Genomic DNA, 18,877 nt, shown 5'->3' with positions numbered 1-18,877 from the left:
CAAGCAGTCTCATGGTTCCTATCATCTACTCTTTATTGTCCTAAGATTTGCCTTGCTGAATCATTTATTTGCTTATTCACTGATTCATTTGAAGAGGAAGAAGAGGATTCAAAGAAGAGGAAGGAGAATTTGGAAAAATTCACATAATACTTTTAGGATTTGATTGTGTCTAGCAATGTATGTAAGAGAGAAAAGGCTGCTGAGGTCGGCTGGGAAGAATGTGATAATTTGAGGGAAGACCACTGTAACTAACTTTTCCTCCAAACACTTTTTCTCTAGGTCACTTATTTTTTTCTTGGTTGATTGCTATGAGAACAGGAATTTACAAACAAAAATGTTCTACAGTCCAAATTTTGGAAAACTTACAATATATTTTCATTTGCCTCTGGGTATCTTTTTCTTTCACTGAGTTAAAAATACCTTTTGAAAAATGTATGTTATGGTTAACCCATTAACCCTCAAAAATCCAAAAGATTAATACTTATAATACTTCTATGGGCATTAAAGAGATAATAAGAACTTAGGGGAATGGAGTTTGACGTTCCAAACTAATAAACTTCAGTAGAAAGCCTTTCTTACCATGATACCTGTATGGAGCATTATGTAATGCACAGTTTGAGTGACATCGGCTGCGTGGATCAGATTGTGATAAGGATTTTTGTACTTGCTGTAACCAACTTCCAAAGCTTCTGCAAAGGCAATTAGGCAAGAAACAGGAATCTGCAGAAAGTAATAATTATGATTATATTTTACCAAAAGAGTAGCTCTAAATCAACACAAACACAATGGTTTTTGGGAGGGGACACAGTGAGTCAGATGTGGGCAGTAGTTTCTTGAATTACAGCGTGGACTGTTCTGAAAAACCACTTTATCAACCTGTTAGCGTTCCATCCTGAGAAGGATTATCACTCCCAAGTGTTTAGCTAAGGTAGATGAAATAACAGTCTTACCCGTAATTTAAATATTTATATCATCCAGAGTCAAATCAAAAGGCTAGTTCTTAAAAGGGTAAAATTTCCCAGTTAGAACTGGTGAAGTCTAGTTTTTCTATTTGTAATACAAAGCATTAAAATAAATGACCTCTCAGTACCTTTCAGCTCTAAAAATACCGTGAGTCCACAGGTAATGATGAAAGGTACAGCTGCAGAGTGCTCAGAAAGGTGGATCGAGTCTGTTGTTTAAATGGCTCTCCATGAAGTTAATTAGAACCCCTTCCATTTCAGCTGAAGAAAAACTGCCAATACAGGTTCATTCTGTGTCTCAGGAACACAGAAGATCATATTTCTTTGAAACATAGCTTTCAATGTCTATCTGACTATTCTGTAACTCAGGGGCATGTTGGTATCTCATGTGAATTAGGTTATGATGGTTCGTGATATCCAAGTGGATGCATAGTTATGCTAGGGAGTTAGGGCGGATGGCTTTAGCATGTGATACACTCATCCATCTAGTTCTGTGACCTGTCAACTAGAAACATTATAAAATGTATTGATTAATGACTCGATGTTCTGCATTTTCATTGTAATTCAGATAACAAATTCTAAGAGCATTTCACTTTTATTTCATATTTCTGACCTTGAAACGGTTGATAAGATCATATCTGGTGAACAGTTCATAAATCATAAACTTCAGACTATGTTCTCCACTTGCTTCATTTAAGGCAAATACATCAAAAGACCATTTATCCACTTCCTGTAGAAAAAAAGAGGAAACACTTTAGGCAGCAAATTCATACAGTTTTGTTTCTTTCTATGAAAAATTCTTGGAAAGATGAGGCATTCTACATCCAGCAGGCCAAATTTCCATTCGGCACATTAGAGTCCTCAGGGTCTGCTATGACAGGGCCGCTTAGTGTGTGAGGGTCCCCAGGAGTGAGGGCCTAAGGCCTGCTGTAGGGCTTAGATCTTCCCCCTAATCCCAAGGTTATCAAATGATGTAATAAACCTGATAACACTTTAATACTTCCTAAGTCTCTTTCCAAATTTTTGCCCCAAATTATTTCCCCAGAGTTGGCCTCACTTTAAGGTAGAAATGCAGGTTATGTAGGTGATGTTAATTGAAGGATAAAAGGAATACAGCCCATATTTCTCTTTCCCACCCATCCACCTGCTACATGGCTTGAAATTCCATCCTAGGAGTTAGTAATTTGGTTTAAATTTCTGATATTTTTACACCTTATTTTAAAATGCAAATATCCTAGAAAAAGTATATATGACTTTTTTACTCATTCTAACCTTGGCTGATTCATTTATACTTTCCCACAGGGAAATATGGTAAGATAAAGGAAATGAGTCTTTTGATTGAGGAGGAGATTTTGGTATATCCCTAAGGAAGTAGTCAGGCCTGTAGGAAACTGGTACTCTGGGAGAGCGCCCCTTGCTACTGCATGATTTTGCTGAAGGAAATTACAGGACAAAATCTTGCAGAAGGGTCAGTCCACAAAATGGACTTGTAGCAAGTGATACCAGTCCCAATACCAGTCCTTAGGGAGCTTTTAATGTAAAATTTGAGCTCCAACACTAAACTCACTGAAGAAAAAAAAACCCTAAAGAAATATAGCTGAGTCAGTTCTAATTGATTATCAAAAACTATTAGCAAAGAAGGTCAGATTACATATACCACAGGTTTAACACTGAACCGTAAGTGGACAACCTTGAAGCTGTGCACTGAATCTGAATTTGAGCAGGCCATGTTTAGAGCTTCACTCATGTAATGCATGTGTGTGGAGGCCGATGATGCTGTAACATGCTGAAACTAAACTGAAAACCTGAGAAAAAGCATTCAACAGTCTCTTTTACAAATATTTCTTTTGAAAAATAGTAAGAATATCTTCAAGTGGTCTTTTTAATCACTTGGAAACACCAATGAAATGTTTATTGAATTACTTGTATACCCTTTGTTAAATTCCTTGCATTTTGCCCTAATTTGATCCCTAAAATTTGCTTTTTCTGTCTGTCAACTTCAAATGCCTAAAAGTTCTGTTCGAAGGCATTTATCATCAGTAAAGCTCAGAGGATGCCAACAAATTTTTTATCAAATTCCGAAGCTAACAAAGAATTGGTTCAGATTGTCACAGGCTGCTATTTACAGTTCCCACTAGGGGTTTCCCACTGGGTAAAAGGTTAGTTTTCCATTTCTCGGGGATTTTCATCAACAATGATGATTACATTTATAAACTAGTGCAGATGCTTGGCTTTTACATTGTCAGACTGAGAACAAATAAGATAAGGTATCTCAGGAAATACTAATTATTTAAGTAAAAATATTCTTTAGTAGTTCTTCCCTGAACCTGTTAGTTCATGTGTTTTTTCTATGCTATATTTCAGACATTTACATTTTCTCATGCCTACATATTTTGTTAGATGGTTTCTAAGCAAAAGTTCTTAAAATAATAAAATAAGTAATATTCATATACTTTCCCATTGTTGATGGAATCAAAATCTCTCAAGAACTGAAGAGTAACTAATGTCCTATAATGTGACATTTCAGCTATATAATAAGTATTATATTAGGCTTAGAAACATAAATATAAAAAGCATCTAAGAAAAACAAACTACCACTTTAAATGAATAAGATTAAAATCTACTTTGCAGCAGAGAAAAAAAAACAAAGGGGATATAAAAAAGAAAATTAAAAGACAAAAGAAAGCAATATAAATTTAAGTTCATGAAGTAGTTTGATGCATTTAAATTCTCTGTTAGTACAGGTAAGCCACCGTGAAACTTAAAGAAGACAAAGCTGAAATTCCTCCACCTGTACAAAGTCATAGAAAGAAGTAAGGGATGTTCAATGATGACCTTTCACAATGTTTCTGTAGAAATAAGAGCTATGAGCTGCGCACACACACACACACACACGATGGACAGAAGTAAACAAGCCAAAAACCTTCCTCTTCCTTTTTGACTGTAGTTATTCCTAACCCATTAAGTCCTTTAATACTGCAGTTGGGCATCAGACTAAGGCAGGCACAGGGAAAGCAGACACGAAATATGGATGATTTTGCAGTCTTCTTGATTTTATCTTACTTTTTCTATTTTTTCAAACCTGAAATTCTAGACAATTTTCTTCCATATAAGTTTTGCCTTTTACCTATATTTGATGGAAACATCTTTTGATAATGCATTCAAATTTTCCATAAAATATACAAAAGAAAATATGTGCATTCTGACAAGTCCTGCTGCTGTCCTGAAACTGAATTCAAGACAAAGCATACAGAAGAAAAAATCACATGTGTGTGTGCACACATGCATTTGCACTGATAGAGTTTTTTAGTGTAAATCGATCCTCAATTAAGTCTACAATGAGTCATAATTTGGAACACATAGCATTTTGTAAAATGGTTAAAATATTTTTTACATACCAATATGTAAGTTGTAGCAAAGACCTATTCTCATTTTTCCCCAGCCATTTTAAGAAGGTTTTTTTAAAAAGACTCTTTGAAAAACTAAAATAATTGAAATTATTTCACCTTTAACGTTACTATGACAGCTTCTGGATATGCCAAACCAACCATGTGATAGGTCTTTCTGTACATCCTAAAAAACAAAAATAAGTATATATATGTATCATTACTCAAAGCTTTCAACTATTTCTTAAATATAAGGGAAAAATTGATTTTGGTTAGTTCACCTCTTTTCATGAAGGATGGCTATCCTTCATTAAGCATCTATAATGTAACAGATGTTAAAATTATTTTTTTCACGCATAACCACCCCATCAGGTCATTGTGATTTTAGTTTCTAGGTAAAGATATCTTTGCCATAACTGCATCTTATTAAAGGGAACTGTCCTTCATATATGCCACAGCAGCACTTCCCAGCATGTCACCATACCGCTGGCAGCAGAATATTCTTGTCTTGTATGCATTTATGTACCAGAATTTTCAGTCTGGAATTTGAATGTCATTAAAATATTTCTTTTATAGATTTTTTCCTACAAAATAGAAATTATAGGAGGGAATGTATAGTATCATAAGAATTTGCACAGCTGTTTTTTAAAGTTAAAAATATCAGGACAACAGTATTGACAAAAATTGCTTAAGTTTGTTCACATTGTCATGTTAACACCATTTAAGAAAATTATACAGAAATACAAAGTTATCTCCATTCTAGTAATAGCATAAGTAACACAGATTTTTATTAGTCAGGAATTTGTTGTATTTTCCCATCTTTAACCAAGATGTCCATCAAAGAGCAAATATAATAAGTTCTCTCATTGCACTCTATGAGAACACAATCAATATGATACCCTAATGTGTAGAAATAGCAATAAGCTTCTATTTTCTGCATGGTTCCCCCACAAAGTCCTGGAAATAAAGAATTTAACTGATTATTAATTATGAGCATTAACTTTTATATCATTAATTCACAAGCAAACTGAATTCCTAGACTATATCACTATAACATCTCCCCCCAAAGTGCCTAGAAAAAAACCATGATTACATTATTAATTTATATTAGGATTTAATATAAAAAATAGTCATTTGGAAAACATCCTGCATCTTCTATAAAACCACTTAGGAATATATTAATCTTTTGATTAATTTATAGTATATTAAAAATTTATATTACTTAATTTTTATATAAAAGCTATTTTTTAAAAAAGATAATAAAAGCCAAGTAATTCATCATGTTTTCCTTTTAAATCTTGCTTCTTGGAATATCAGAATTAAAATACTATTTATGTATACCCCATGCCAGGTATTTTTGATAAAGCATGTCCCCATTTTATGACAGAGACATTATTTTCATGTTACATTTATTTTGAAATGACTAAGTAATTTTTGGATGTGGGTAAGCAGTTGTAATAAAAAGATTATCAATATCCTTTACTCTGTTGGAATATTTCAGAGCAGTTTATAAATAAAAATAACATATTAATTTCTCCATTGAAATAGGAATAATTATCCTAATCTTACAAGGCAAAGACACTACTAATCATACTATAAAAGAGCCAGAAAATAATTATTGTCAGCCATATTTATTAGGATTTCTTTTCTTTTCTTTTTTGAGGAAACAAGTAGTCTTTCATATCCATTTCTTTAGTCATTATTACTAAAAAAAGTGGAAGTACAGGGGAAATGGAAGGATGACAGACACAGGACAAAAGGTCAATATAAAATCAATTAGGAATAAGAAGTTTTAAAAATTAAAAATTAAATCAGTTTGACTTAGTGGCGCAAAAGGCAGTATGATGTAGCAAAGAAAATATGGTGCTTTGAATAACAGGTTAGCCACTCACTAGTTGTGTGCGACCTTTGGAAAACTCTTTAATGTCACTCATCTGTAAAATGAGAATAATTATAAGATTTTTTGTGATGAGTACATGATATGAATGCCTAGCATAATATAACCAGTTCTCAATACAATAAAGTCATTTTTATTATTATTAACATTACTATTTTCATTACTTTGCAGCCAATACCATTGGCTCCAATTCCCAACATTCCTCCAGGCTCCCTGGGCATAGTGAGAACTCTGGTACAATTAAGTTTTGTAGACTTAATAGGTTAAGAAATAAACATCGTCATATATTCTCATTATATGGAATGTAAAGGAAGCCCCCCCAAAAAAGGATTCTCCCTCTAAACTGATACAGAAATTTTCCCATTATCATTTTCTAATCTTATTATTGGACATAAAATATTGAGATAAAAAATTAGAAATAGGAAATTCAGATGACTTATCCTAGAATCAGAATGGTGGGGAAAATTAATATAGTAACTTCAAACTTAAGTAAATAGTTGACATATTATAAATTGGTGAAAAACAATGATGAATTTCCTGGGCTCTTGCAGGTGGTAAAAGTCCAGCTGAAAATAGGGAGGATTATTTTTTGAAAATTTTGACTATAGTTACAAAATATAATTGAACACTTGCAAATAAAAACTATTTATACCAGACACTGTGCTAGGGAACCGATTATTTAGTGGAAAACAAGAAAAACAAGAAAATAGCTGCTATTTCCATGGGATTTCATCAGCAGTGAAGGGGAACAACAAATAAGAACAATAAATATACAGTTACAGTGGGGAGTGCAATGAGGCAAACCACTGGCTGGGGCCGAGACAGTGATGAACAGTAGACAGAGTGACCTGGGAAGGCCTCTGAAAAGGTAAAAAGGGGCAGCCAAAGGAAAGGGTGGGGAAAATCATTCACGTAGAAGAAAGGGCAGGATTAAGGGCCTTAAGGAGGGAAGGAGTTTAGGTATATTCATGGAGTTGAAATCAGACTGGTACAGATATTAAGTCAAAAAGGTGGAAAAAAGATGGGGTAGGGGGGTGAATCCTGTAAAGTCATGATATAGAAACTGCCATTAATGCCAAGTGAAAAGCAAAACCATCAGATAATTTTAAGCTTAAGAGTGCCAGGAACTAATTTATATTTTAAATTAGCACTGTAGAATGACATGTTTGGAGAAAGCAAGTTATCGTCATATTTCTGATTGCAGATAACGAAAGCTTACATTGGAGACGCAGGAGTGGAGGGAGTGAATAGATTTAGGATGCATTTGGTTAAGTGAACTGCAAGGGTTTGCTGAGGTGCTGAACTTGGGAAAGATGCTTAAGAGAAGTCTCAAGACTTTCTAACTTTCAAAATTGAGATGATTATTTTTGAAAACTCAAAATAAACATATCCCAGTATCTTTATGCACTTACTAATAAAGATTCAAAGGCAATAAATAAGATTTCTTTTCCAAATGTTTGTAGCACATTAATTTCTTCAGGACTGCTATTAATTGAGTCACCTTACATGCATTTTGATATTTCTCTAGGCTATCACATAAAATGTTTTGGGTAGCACGTAAAAAATTTAGCATGTCAATATATTTAATAGAATTCTTCTTAATGTTTTCATGAATGGAAACAGAAATTTATTTGGTTTACTTCCATAGTTTGCATTTCTTTTCAATATGCTAAATTCTACAGTATTTTCTTAAAAAAGACAAAATATACATTGCTTCAGTAAATCAATTATACTCCCTGTGATTCTCTCAATGATGTTTGAACTATTTATTTTCAATTTGATGTTATGAAAAAAATAAATAACAATCACAAACATGCCTATGTTGTTTTTAAGTATTAGAATATGGTTATGGAAATCCTTTCCCTCCAGCTCTGCCTCCTTGTTTCAGGCTGCTGGTCCCATCTGGCGGAGTTGGGACCAGTTTATGTAGTAAGGGTATATCACCTCACCAAACTAATCAAATTGCTTATTATGAGGACTCTTTTGTGAAAGTCAATTAGATATGATTAATGAATACTGAAAATAATTTGAATAATTATTGAGTGTTATTTTGTGTAACACACACACAAACCAAAGTCCTCAAAACTTTGTATGTTGTGCTTATAACATATCTTTAAATCATACTGAATACTTTTTTTTTAAGTTTTTATTTTTCAATTACAGTTTATACACAATATTATTTTGTGTTACTTTCAGGTGACACATTGGATGCTTCTTGCAATGCAGTCTCATTTTCATTTTTAGAAGCCCAAGTCTGCTTCCCATTCTTCCCTTAACAGAAGAAAATCCAAGTTTATAATGTTCATTAGAGGTGATGGCTAGAGATGTCAGAAATTTTTTAAAGAATGATATGGTTGCTCTTAAATTTAAAGCATATTCACAAGAATATTTCTCTGTTTTTCAGTTTTATTAGTCTCAAAATAGTTAAAATAATCTTTTTCTGTATAATTTAAAACACTGTAATTGTTTTTTAATCTAAAGAATTTCTAATAACTAGTTTCAACATTGTCAGATGTCATATGTTTACTTCAAGTGTTTTTGTAGTTATAGTTGTGGAACATCGTATTTCCTAGACTGGAAAATAAGTTATGCCCCTGAGGCCTAACAGAATGTAAAAGTGGGTCACACTAACACACATTCCACATGAGAAACTCTGGCGATTTGATCCATTGCTTCTAGGAGCCACCAAATATCCCTTTCACCAGTGACAGAAATGTTTATAAAAAAATCTTCAAAAGTGAACATAAGACAGCTTTCTGCCTATAATGACAAGAGAATGGTCTGTTCTCTAGTGCAAAGAAAGGTCTGCTTGGTTTTGGTATATATAGTATAGAATTTATTTTATGAGGTGTTACAATTTATTCAGGTAGAATTAGTTGTGTAACATATGAATATGTTATACTGGTTTTTAAACAGTTATTTGCGGAAGTTCATTTGAGGTAAATGATCATTCAAAAGCCAAAAGCCTTTGCCTTTGGTCTTTATGTCAATTTAAAATAAATAAAAATAATAATCCAAGATAGGAAATTTTTGTATAGGTAAGTTCATCATCAAGTCCTAAATCTATTAATTCTAGATATACTTATGATTGCGGTTTTCCTCAATAACTGAAATATATGTTCCCACAACTTTGCTATGGTGAGTTATCTTTTGCCTTTCAAATTTTGTCTTGAGATACCAGAAATTTCACTTACCTTTCCACAAAAATACCAGCTTGAACAGCATGCACAATACTCCGAAATCTTGGTTTTTCCTCCGATTTCTTTTTCATCATCCCCATTTTCCGTGTAAAGGTAGAAGCCAACCAGTCCCGGACTTCCAATGGGACTGAGTCTGACTGAATGTCACTGAGCTCATCATCAGTATCCAGCAGTCTTCTAGAAAAATTTATACCGATTAAAACTTCAGTAAAAAGTTAAGAAAATAACAATGAAATAAGCATCACTTTCTGATCATCCTTTGATATGAATTATCTAAAAAAAGAAAAATGATTGGGTTAACATTTGGAAATCTCTCAATTTCTCAAGTTGGTCATCCTCTCAAGGTGAGGACTAATGGGTTGAGCACTGAGAGACGCCCAACCATTTAAGTACAATGACACCAGTGTGGAGATCTCGACTGTTCTATCACTAATACACTATCTTAGTGATGAGCAAAACTCAGATGAGATCCACAAGAAAGCCCATAAACAGATGTCTACTATTAAAGGAAGCAACTGGAATGGAAAGAATAAAGGGGGTTAAAAGCCATCAGAGTTGTCTTATATTTAATAATCTTGTGTACATGTAGTACAGATAATACATACTATTTCAATAAGGCCTTGGAGTTTATAAAAGCCATTCATATGGCTTTATCATTCGATTGATATTGCTGAATTTTAGGAAAATAATAATTCAAGTACCTTAAGAGATATTAATACTGATATCAACATCACACATCTAAAAAAGTGGAAAAAGGATAAAAACAAATGGATTATTTTGAAAACTCATTTTAGGTGACCACACCAGTGTAAGTGGAAGAGAAACACCTTTAGTTAATAGAAAATACTGTCTTCTGGGTGGAGATCTGGGGGCTTTAGGACTGCTGACTGGGAAAACCAGCTGAGTGAGGGAGGAACTTTGCAGGAGCTGGAGCCATTGCACTGCCACTCTCCTGTGTAAGCTCCTGATAGACAACACTGACAACTTGATGGCTGTGTGTCCTAAACTTGTAACAGTCGTCAGTAAGGCTAATTAGCTGCAGTAATCCAAAACTTACTAAGTGTCTAAACTGGCAAGATAGTGTGACAGGCTCCCCACAAAATACAGAAACAGCTTTACAGAGCAATCTGGCTTTGCCTCCAGAAAGAACACAGTCCAGCTCTGCCTGTCACTTGATTTGGTTATTTCCTTTTAGTGCACCAATTTAATAACTTAGAGCTATTTTTGGCACACTTTAGGTTTGACCTTTGGGTTCCCTTTGCTTTGGTAAATCTCTTTGCACAGAGTGAGGCCTAAAGACTATGAACTGGTGGAAGGTAGGTAGCCAGAGATGATAGACAGCATGTGTTAAATTATCCAGAACAAGTTATACACCACCTCAAAAGGACAGGAACCAAGGAAAGGGCAAAAAAGAAGGGAGCCCACCCAAAGCACCCAATATCACCAAAAAGAGGCTCTAAAGACAATATGCCTCCTCTACGTGTTGCCATTTTCTAAACACTTTCAGATGACCATCATTTGCCAATATTTATTACTCCTGGAGTTAATCATGAATGCATTTACAAAATAACTAATGAAAAAATGTACAGAACTTCAGTGCTCGAGTTATAAAGCTGCATGTATAACTCTATTAAAGTGATTAATACTCACTTTATATCATCAGCTTTAACTTTCTTTCTGGTCTTAGGTTTGGGTGATTTTGATTTATCCATACTCCACTTACAGTCAATTTCAAAGCAAAGTATTTTTTTTCTCCTTCCGTGCATTTTAAATTAGATTCCTCAGTCAGTTGCAGCAAGATAATACAGTACATGGTTTTTAGGCCTTATGCCATTTCTATTATTTCTTATGTAGTGATCAAACAAAACCACAGAGCAGAACATGTGGAGTGGGAACCATTGTGGTGTAATACTGTGATGTCACTGCACCCCAAGAATTCTACCGCTGCCTTGTTTTATTAACCACTCCAAGTAGAACGAAAGACGGCTGCTCCTTTGATATTGATGACTTCATGGTTATATGTCCTAGATTCACAAATTCTTTGAGCTAGGTAATCAGATGTGACTAAAATCAGCATATGGAAATGAGAGTTCCCATAGAGGTATAGTGCTCAGGGGTCTGGCAAGAGTTCATTTCTTTTTATTATTAATAATATTCTATTGCATGGGTGTATTATACTTTGTTTATATATTCTAGTATTGAAGGACATCTCAGTTGCTTTCAAGTTTTGGTAATTATGAATAAAGCTGTTATACATATTTGTGTGCAGTTTTTCAACTCATCTGAGTCAATACCAAGGAGCACAATGGTGGGATCTTCTGGTAAGAGTGTGTTTAGTTTTTTAAGAAACTTCCAAACTGTCTCCCATTTTGCATTTCCACCAGCAATGAATGAAATGGAATGAATTTCCATTACCATCTCTGGCTTTGCCTACTGCAGTAGCCTCCAAACTGGCCCTCCACCTCTTGTCCTGACCTCCAGTTTCTTCCTTCTTCTGCAGCTAGTATAACTCTTTTAAGGTATAAATCTGATCATGTCAATGCTTAATGCATGAAGTCCTACATAGCTCATCACAAGCTCTGTTTCCATCTTCATCTCTTAACTAGTCCCCCCAAGTCATTTTGCCCAAGCAACAGTGGCCTGCTTGCTGCGCTCAAACCTGTTAAGTTTGCTTCTGCTTCAGGAGTTTTGCATTTGTGGCCCATTCTGCTCAGAATCTCTTACAAAATTTGTAGGGATCATTTTCTTGCTGCGTTCAGGTAGAAAGAGCTTCTCTGATCCCCCTACTCAAATAGTAAACACCTTTACCCTGTCTTTTTATCCTGCTATAGACTTCTTCGCATTTACCGCAACTGACGTCATGACATATGCTCTTTAGTTTGTTTATTGATTTTGTTTCATTCACTGACTGTAAAAACCTTGAGAACAGAGAGCTGTTTTGTGCACTGTTGTATGAGCGGCATCTACAAGAGGGCATGGAATAGATTGGGAAATCAACATATACCTGGTAAATAACTAGTAAATGTCTGGAAATATTCATACTAAACTATTATAAATGGTTGCTTTTGGGGAGTGGAATGAGGATGGAGGTGGTAGAAGTTTTAGTTTTTAGGGTCCTGGGTCACATAATGGATAAGGAGCAGTAAAATGCTGGGAGTAACTCACTGCTGGCGATCATCTCTTCATTGCCCTTCTGTTAATGTGCTCTTGAACAACCCATTTACAGGTTTTGAAGCAAATTATGGGGAAACATATATTTGGCATGGAAAAGGTATTAAACTTTTTATAGTATTTTGAATTAAAGTTACAGGAATTTAAAAAATCGTGTGCACTGTTTACATGCCTTTAGCAAGAGACTTCAGTATTTGTTAAGTAAGAAGTATTTTATGCTCATATATCAAGTATGGTAAGAAATTTCTAGTGAAGACATAAATAGGTTGTGGAAGATTTATTAAGATAATTATTCCAGTTTGGTAGGAAAAAAGTTTAAGGACAAGTGGATAAACCTAAATTTAAACAAATTAAAAAATAAACTAATACACCTAGTGGTATGCATTTCTCCTCCACCTCTTTCTTCTTATTTGTTTTCCTTTTCCCTGGCACCTGCCTTGTACACTCAGTCTTCCTCCCTCTGAACATTCCAAAAACCCTTCGGGTTTCACTGGACCACGCCAGATAAGGTAGGAGTAAAAACTATAGTATAATATAAAATAGTAATCCTGGACTTCTATCAGAGAACCATCATAAGTAATTTTCCTATACATTTATCTAAGACATTTGAAAATATCTGAATATTTACATAAGATTATGTCACATGTAAAATATGTAAGACTACAGTCTGCTCTTATTTCATTTTTGAAATAAATCTGTGAAAGTAGCCTGATTAAGTGGGACATCAAATATTAGAATGAATTTTGCTTTTAAAACATCTAACAGCTTTATTCCCCTTTATCCTATAACCTAGTGTTAGATGGCAGAGTGAGCATTATTCTTTACACTGTAGTGTTCCTAACAAACTGAAGACTTTGTACTTAAAAAAATAACAACATAAAATAATCATTGTTGCATTTTCCTTGGGAATTCTTACGGTGCACTACATAGAAAAGAATGGTGAGGAATATATGTATAAAACATTATCACTGTTGACCTTGGAAAAATGCTTCCACTGGTGTTTGATGCAACTTTTTTTTTTAGTCCCAATGGAGTCAATAAAACAGAAAGTGAGGGGTCCCTAAATATGACCTGTGTGTTTATGGGGGGCTGGCAAGCTGTGAAAACTGATCCTGCATCCAATCAGTGCTCAACTGCTCCTTGGGAGATATTTATATCCCGAATTTTCTCTTGAAATCAGATGACACAACTCCCAAAGGGCTTATATTTTAGACTAGAAAGTTTGTAGGGGCGGGGAATAAAGGAGGCGACCACAGAAGGAGAGGTCATGGGATTTTGACTCTTATAGTTTTATCAGTGCAAATGTTTCTTTGCACAGTGGACTCTTGGAAAATGACTCCACCCATGCATCCACATGGTTATTTCTAGGCAATTGGTGCACACATTTACACTCATTAAGTATTAAAATTCAAGTGCTGAGTGTAATTGGGAGAAACTGGCCTCTCAAGTTTGCAATTTTCTTCTTCCTGTTTTACTATTATTATAAAGAGCACATTTCAATAAGCAACTAAATCATTTAATTCTGCCCCCAACATTTGCTGGGCCTAGGACAGGAACATATTTCTCCCAAATATGATATAATTAAATAAAGTTATATATCAAATGAATAAAGTGTTCAGTATGTTCTGTCCTCCTATCTTTTAGTAAGTTTCATAAAAGCCTATCAAGCTGAATGGAGAATTGTCAGCTCTTGTTGAGAGCACTGGGCCAGCTGGTGGTGACTGCCCCGCCCTCCGCATTTACCTAACCTTCTGCTCAGGAATTCACTGTAGAAGCAGGTGGACACTGCAGCCTCAGTATCATCTTCATCAACCTGCCCAGCCTTGAAAGCTGATGATTTTTAGCCACTCTTTAGGGGTTGAAGGATATACACACCAAAAGTGTCTTGTGTCCCTTCAGGAGACGAGATCAAAGGAGGAGTCCCATAAAAACTTAAGAGACTGTCTAGGGCAGGGGTATGTCAAACTCATTTTCAATGGGAGCCACATCAGCTTCACAGTTGCCTTTAGAGGGACGAATGTAATTTCAACTCCTTAACAGTTAAGGAGTGGTTACATTTATACAGTCCTAAAATTATTTTGGACCTTTGAAGGTAACCTCAAGGCTGATATGGCCCCCAGTGAAAATGAGTTTGACACCCCTGGTCTAGGGGATCTTTGAGCAGAGAATTTTAGGGTGCTAAAGTCCAGAATATGGTAGGGAGCACACTGGGCAGGGCAGGGAATTTCAGGGTCTAAGTACCCCGAAGAGGGAGGAGGCCATGGGCTCCAGGTTGTTCCTGGCCTTGAAGACCTGTCACCACCAGGAGGGGCACACTCAAAAAGGGCCATTGTTGAGCACCCTAAAGTGGCAGTGGTGCCCAGGTAGTAGTTCCACTGACCCCGGGCTAAGATTGGTACTGAACTCAATGTGATGAACATGTTTTGAGTGAGTCCTTCCAGGATGGCTGGAGAAATTAGAAAGGTTGCCTTTTCACTGTATGGTCATTCTTTTGGGATAAGTGGTTCCCTCGGGCAAGGTTATTAGTATTATTTCTTTGATTAATGCATATCTGCCCTCTGAGCTTCCTGTACCCACCTCCCAAAATACCCTAAGCATAATCATAAAACTTCACTCAGACTTAGGAACTATCTGAAGATATATATAGATAATAAAGCCAACTAATTTTATTCCTTACTTACTATGAACCAGGCCAGGAGCCAAGCTTTCCCACGTTTAACCCTCACCATATTGCCATAAGGAACACACAGTGGTTTTCACTCTATCCCTGTTTTGCTGATGAATACATTGAGGCATAGACACCTTAAGGAATTTGCTGACAATCTTACACCAGGAGTGGCCCTGCCACCTTCTGAGCTCAAGTCTCTCATCTTGATTTTGAGTCTGAGTTTTGAACTGCTGAGCTATCCTTCACCTTAAATGCTTGTATTTCCTAATAAATACCCAGACTACCTTCACACTGAGACAATAAAAATCTCAGGAATCATTATTCTCTATCCCATTTGTACCTTAAAACTTGGGATTTAAAAAAAATGATCTAAGAAAAGTCTTGAATGGGTTTGGTCCACCTGAGAGTTTTCAGATGGAGGAAGCTTAAATTTATTTTCTAAGGCTGGTATGTTGAATCATTTTCTCATAGAGAAATATATATGGATGGTAGAATTTTAGGGTACTTTGAAGAACAGTAAGTTAAATGCCAGGACAGAAAAAGGTGAAGCATTTGAAATGCCATGTTGACTCTGAGTAACCTATTTCCTCAATGCTGATACAGTTGAGTTAATTTTTCCAGACTACCACCCAAAGACATTTATTTTTTTCTATTATTTATTCCTCGTCTGGTTCCATGGGGGACTTAAAAGAGAAGGCTCATAAATATATGTTACCATTTTGTTTTGTTTTGTGTTTTGTTTTCAGCTATTTTCTTTCCTTTTTCTGTCTACTGGTAGCTTTTTTCAATGTTTCCTTTGTTTTTGTTTTGTTTTTATCTTTTTTTTTAAACTGTGAGAAGATGACATTATATCTGAGTGACCATAAAGACTGACCATTTGGGTGGACAAGTCAGTTATGCTGACCTTAGCTCAATTCTCAAGAGGCAAATCTTGGCTAAAATGAGGTCAGCTAAGGAGAATGAAAATGTGGCTTTCTCCATGGTAAGGCCTAAGGAGGGCCCTGGGCCTCCCCTGTACCCACCGGAGGAAGCAGAGGCCCAGGCGGAGGAGGCCCCATCCCTCAAGGCAGGCAGAAAGAACTGGCAGAAATGTAGTGAGTGCCTCTGAGAAGGAATCAAGTTGCTTTGAAAGTTAGGAGTGAGACTGTATTTTTGGAATCAGTCAGGATGTGGAAATGAAGAAATGGGTAAAGCAGAAAATTGCCCTAGGCCTTGCTGATGACTCTTGACTTCCTACCAGGCAGTCCTCTTGGTTCAAAAATATCTTTGAAAATATTCCATTGGGCACAAAGCCTGACATTCCACTAAGTACTGTTTTTTTTTTGTTTTTTTTTGTTTTTTTTTTTTTTTAAATCAATGAGCATCTTTTGTGATTAGGAGAAGTGCCTCTGGAGTCAGAGTCCTGGCTTCATCACATATTAGCTGTATGGTCTTGAAAAAAATACTTCATCTGTCTGAGTCTCAGTTTCTTTGTCAATAAAACAGAGACTAATAATAATAATAATAAATAGAGATGATAATAATATTCTCCCTAGTGGCAGGATTGTCAGGATGAATTGGGTAAAGGCACAGAAAGCACTCAGAGCAGTGCCCGTCACAAAGCAAACCTGAGGCGAACTCCCACCTGCTTATACATCTGCATGGATTAGTCTAAGCAGATGCCCCATTTCTGACCTACAGAAAAAGGAGAGTCTCATGGGGATGGAAACCATCATGGGAAAGAGTTGGTCAGAGCAAACTTGGGGAGCCCAACGACAGCATAAGCATGCTATGGGTTGAGGAGAGGCAGTACCAGGAGTCTCCGACAAGATTTTTACCTACTTTAAATTTTACCAGCAGAAGAGGTAGTTTCATAGAGAAAATAGAATGGAGGTTACTAGGCACTGAGAAGACGGGAAATGAGGAATTACTGTTTAATGGGCATAGAATTTCTCTTTAGGGTGATGAAAAAGTTCTAGTAATGGAGAGTGGTGATGGTTTTAAAACATTTTAAATGTATTTAACTCCACTGAATTGTATGTTTATTAATGCTTAAAATGATAAATTTAATGTTAAGTATATTTTAGCACAATACAACAATATCTACCTAGTTTTGGTCTTCTCCTGGCCCCACTTTCTAGTCAATGATAATTAGGGAAATGAGACATAGAGAAGTACACTCCATGCTCCATCTAACAAGGATAACTAATAGTGGTGGGAAGGAGAGAAAGGGGGGAGATGCAGCTGGGAAATGAAGCCTGAGAGCCTTCGCTTTCTCAGATCTGGAAGAGGGGACCACACCACAGACCAAGGACAGGCTTGCCTCCCTTATGCCCCACACATTGCCGTGAGGCACCGTTAATCTCCATTCAGCACCCCTTGTTTATTGTCTCTATTGCATGGTGAAATTTTCTGGTTGGAGGAGGCATTTTAGCACAAGGTTATCTCACATACAACTTGGGGCAATATTTGGTCCACACTCTTTTGAGAAGGCTTTAAAATTCTAACCATTAAATTTCTAATATTCTCTCTTTTTCATAGTTAGTTTCCTTTTGACAATGTCTAACCCCATAATTCTCAAAGCAAGATCCATGGACCAGCAGAACCAGCAGCACCTGGGAACTTGTGAAGATGGGAGCTTTGAAGGATTTGTTCCAGACCTGTTGGATTAGACACTATCAGGGTGGGACCCAGCACTATGTTTTAACAAGCCCCCAGGTGATTCTGATGGATGTTAAAGTTTAAGAACTGCTTTTGTCTGTTCATAGCTTGCCAGCCGATGGAAGGTCTCTGCCAAAAAGAGTGAAATATAATCCTCTTCTGTGATGTGGACTTAGCAGCACTGCTTACTTCCATATGCCAATATATCACTGTCGGAGATGGAGAGTGGTGGCGAGCTACACGGGAAGGGACTGACAGAAGAATTTCCATAGAGGTATCTTACTAATGAATATTTTATCTGGCATTATAAATGAAAATTACATGTATATTACTTGACTGAGAAAGAGTCAATTTCTCAGCATTTGAGACCTAATTTCTTAGTAGCTTTCAAACATGTAATACTGTATTATTAACTACAGTCATGATGCTCTACAGAAGAGTCAAATTCTCAAGGGGGGAGAATGTATGCTGAGAAGGCCTGGGGTATATTTTAAGGGTAGAAGTGTGAGGAAAGACAAAGAATATATTTATTTCTATAGCTACAAAGACAAAATAGTAGGAACAATGACAAGAGGGAGTCAACAATGGCTAAAAAGAATAGCAAAATAATTATAATGGTATACAGAGTGTTCTTCATAAATAGTTGTTGAATAAGTATACAAAAACAATCACAGAGTCTCTGGTCTTTGAGGTTGTTAAAGTATACAGGTATTTTCAATGGTCAGGTAAGGAATAAAGTAATTTTTGTTTGTATATATGTGTATATGTATATATTTGTATATATATAAAAGATGACATCACATTGAAAAGGTACTGTCTGTTGCCCTTTGGCCATTTCTCCATGTTGTCAGCCATGGCTTCATTTGTTGACTCAAGTTGTTGATGACACACAGGAACCTGAGAGGGAAATGCCTGTTCCTGGCTTTGAGTTTCAAAATCTGTGTTCCATAAAG

At 35.8% G+C, this 18,877-nt stretch overlaps 1 protein-coding gene across 3 annotated transcripts in view; it reads right to left on the bottom strand.

The window, feature by feature from the left end:
* The window catches only part of PDE1A (phosphodiesterase 1A), a 292,632-nt gene that overhangs the window by 55,090 nt on the left and 218,665 nt on the right, over positions 1–18,877 (bottom strand). For all 3 annotated transcript variants that reach the window (XM_045823309.1, XM_045823222.1, XM_045823381.1), the window contains 4 exons: positions 9,440–9,622; positions 4,469–4,535; positions 1,576–1,692; positions 580–720 (listed from right to left, as the gene is read on the bottom strand). In XM_045823309.1, the coding sequence (XP_045679265.1) occupies positions 580–720; positions 1,576–1,692; positions 4,469–4,535; positions 9,440–9,622 (508 nt within the window). The remainder of the gene's footprint in view (positions 1–579; positions 721–1,575; positions 1,693–4,468; positions 4,536–9,439; positions 9,623–18,877) is intronic.

The sequence above is a fragment of the Phyllostomus hastatus genome, unplaced genomic scaffold, assembly GCF_019186645.2.
Source record: "Phyllostomus hastatus isolate PE091 unplaced genomic scaffold, TTU_PhHast_1.1 phas_contig_1, whole genome shotgun sequence".
In the NCBI taxonomy this organism is placed as follows: Eukaryota; Metazoa; Chordata; class Mammalia; order Chiroptera; family Phyllostomidae; genus Phyllostomus; species Phyllostomus hastatus.
This window is presented reverse-complemented; position numbering and strand designations above follow the sequence as displayed.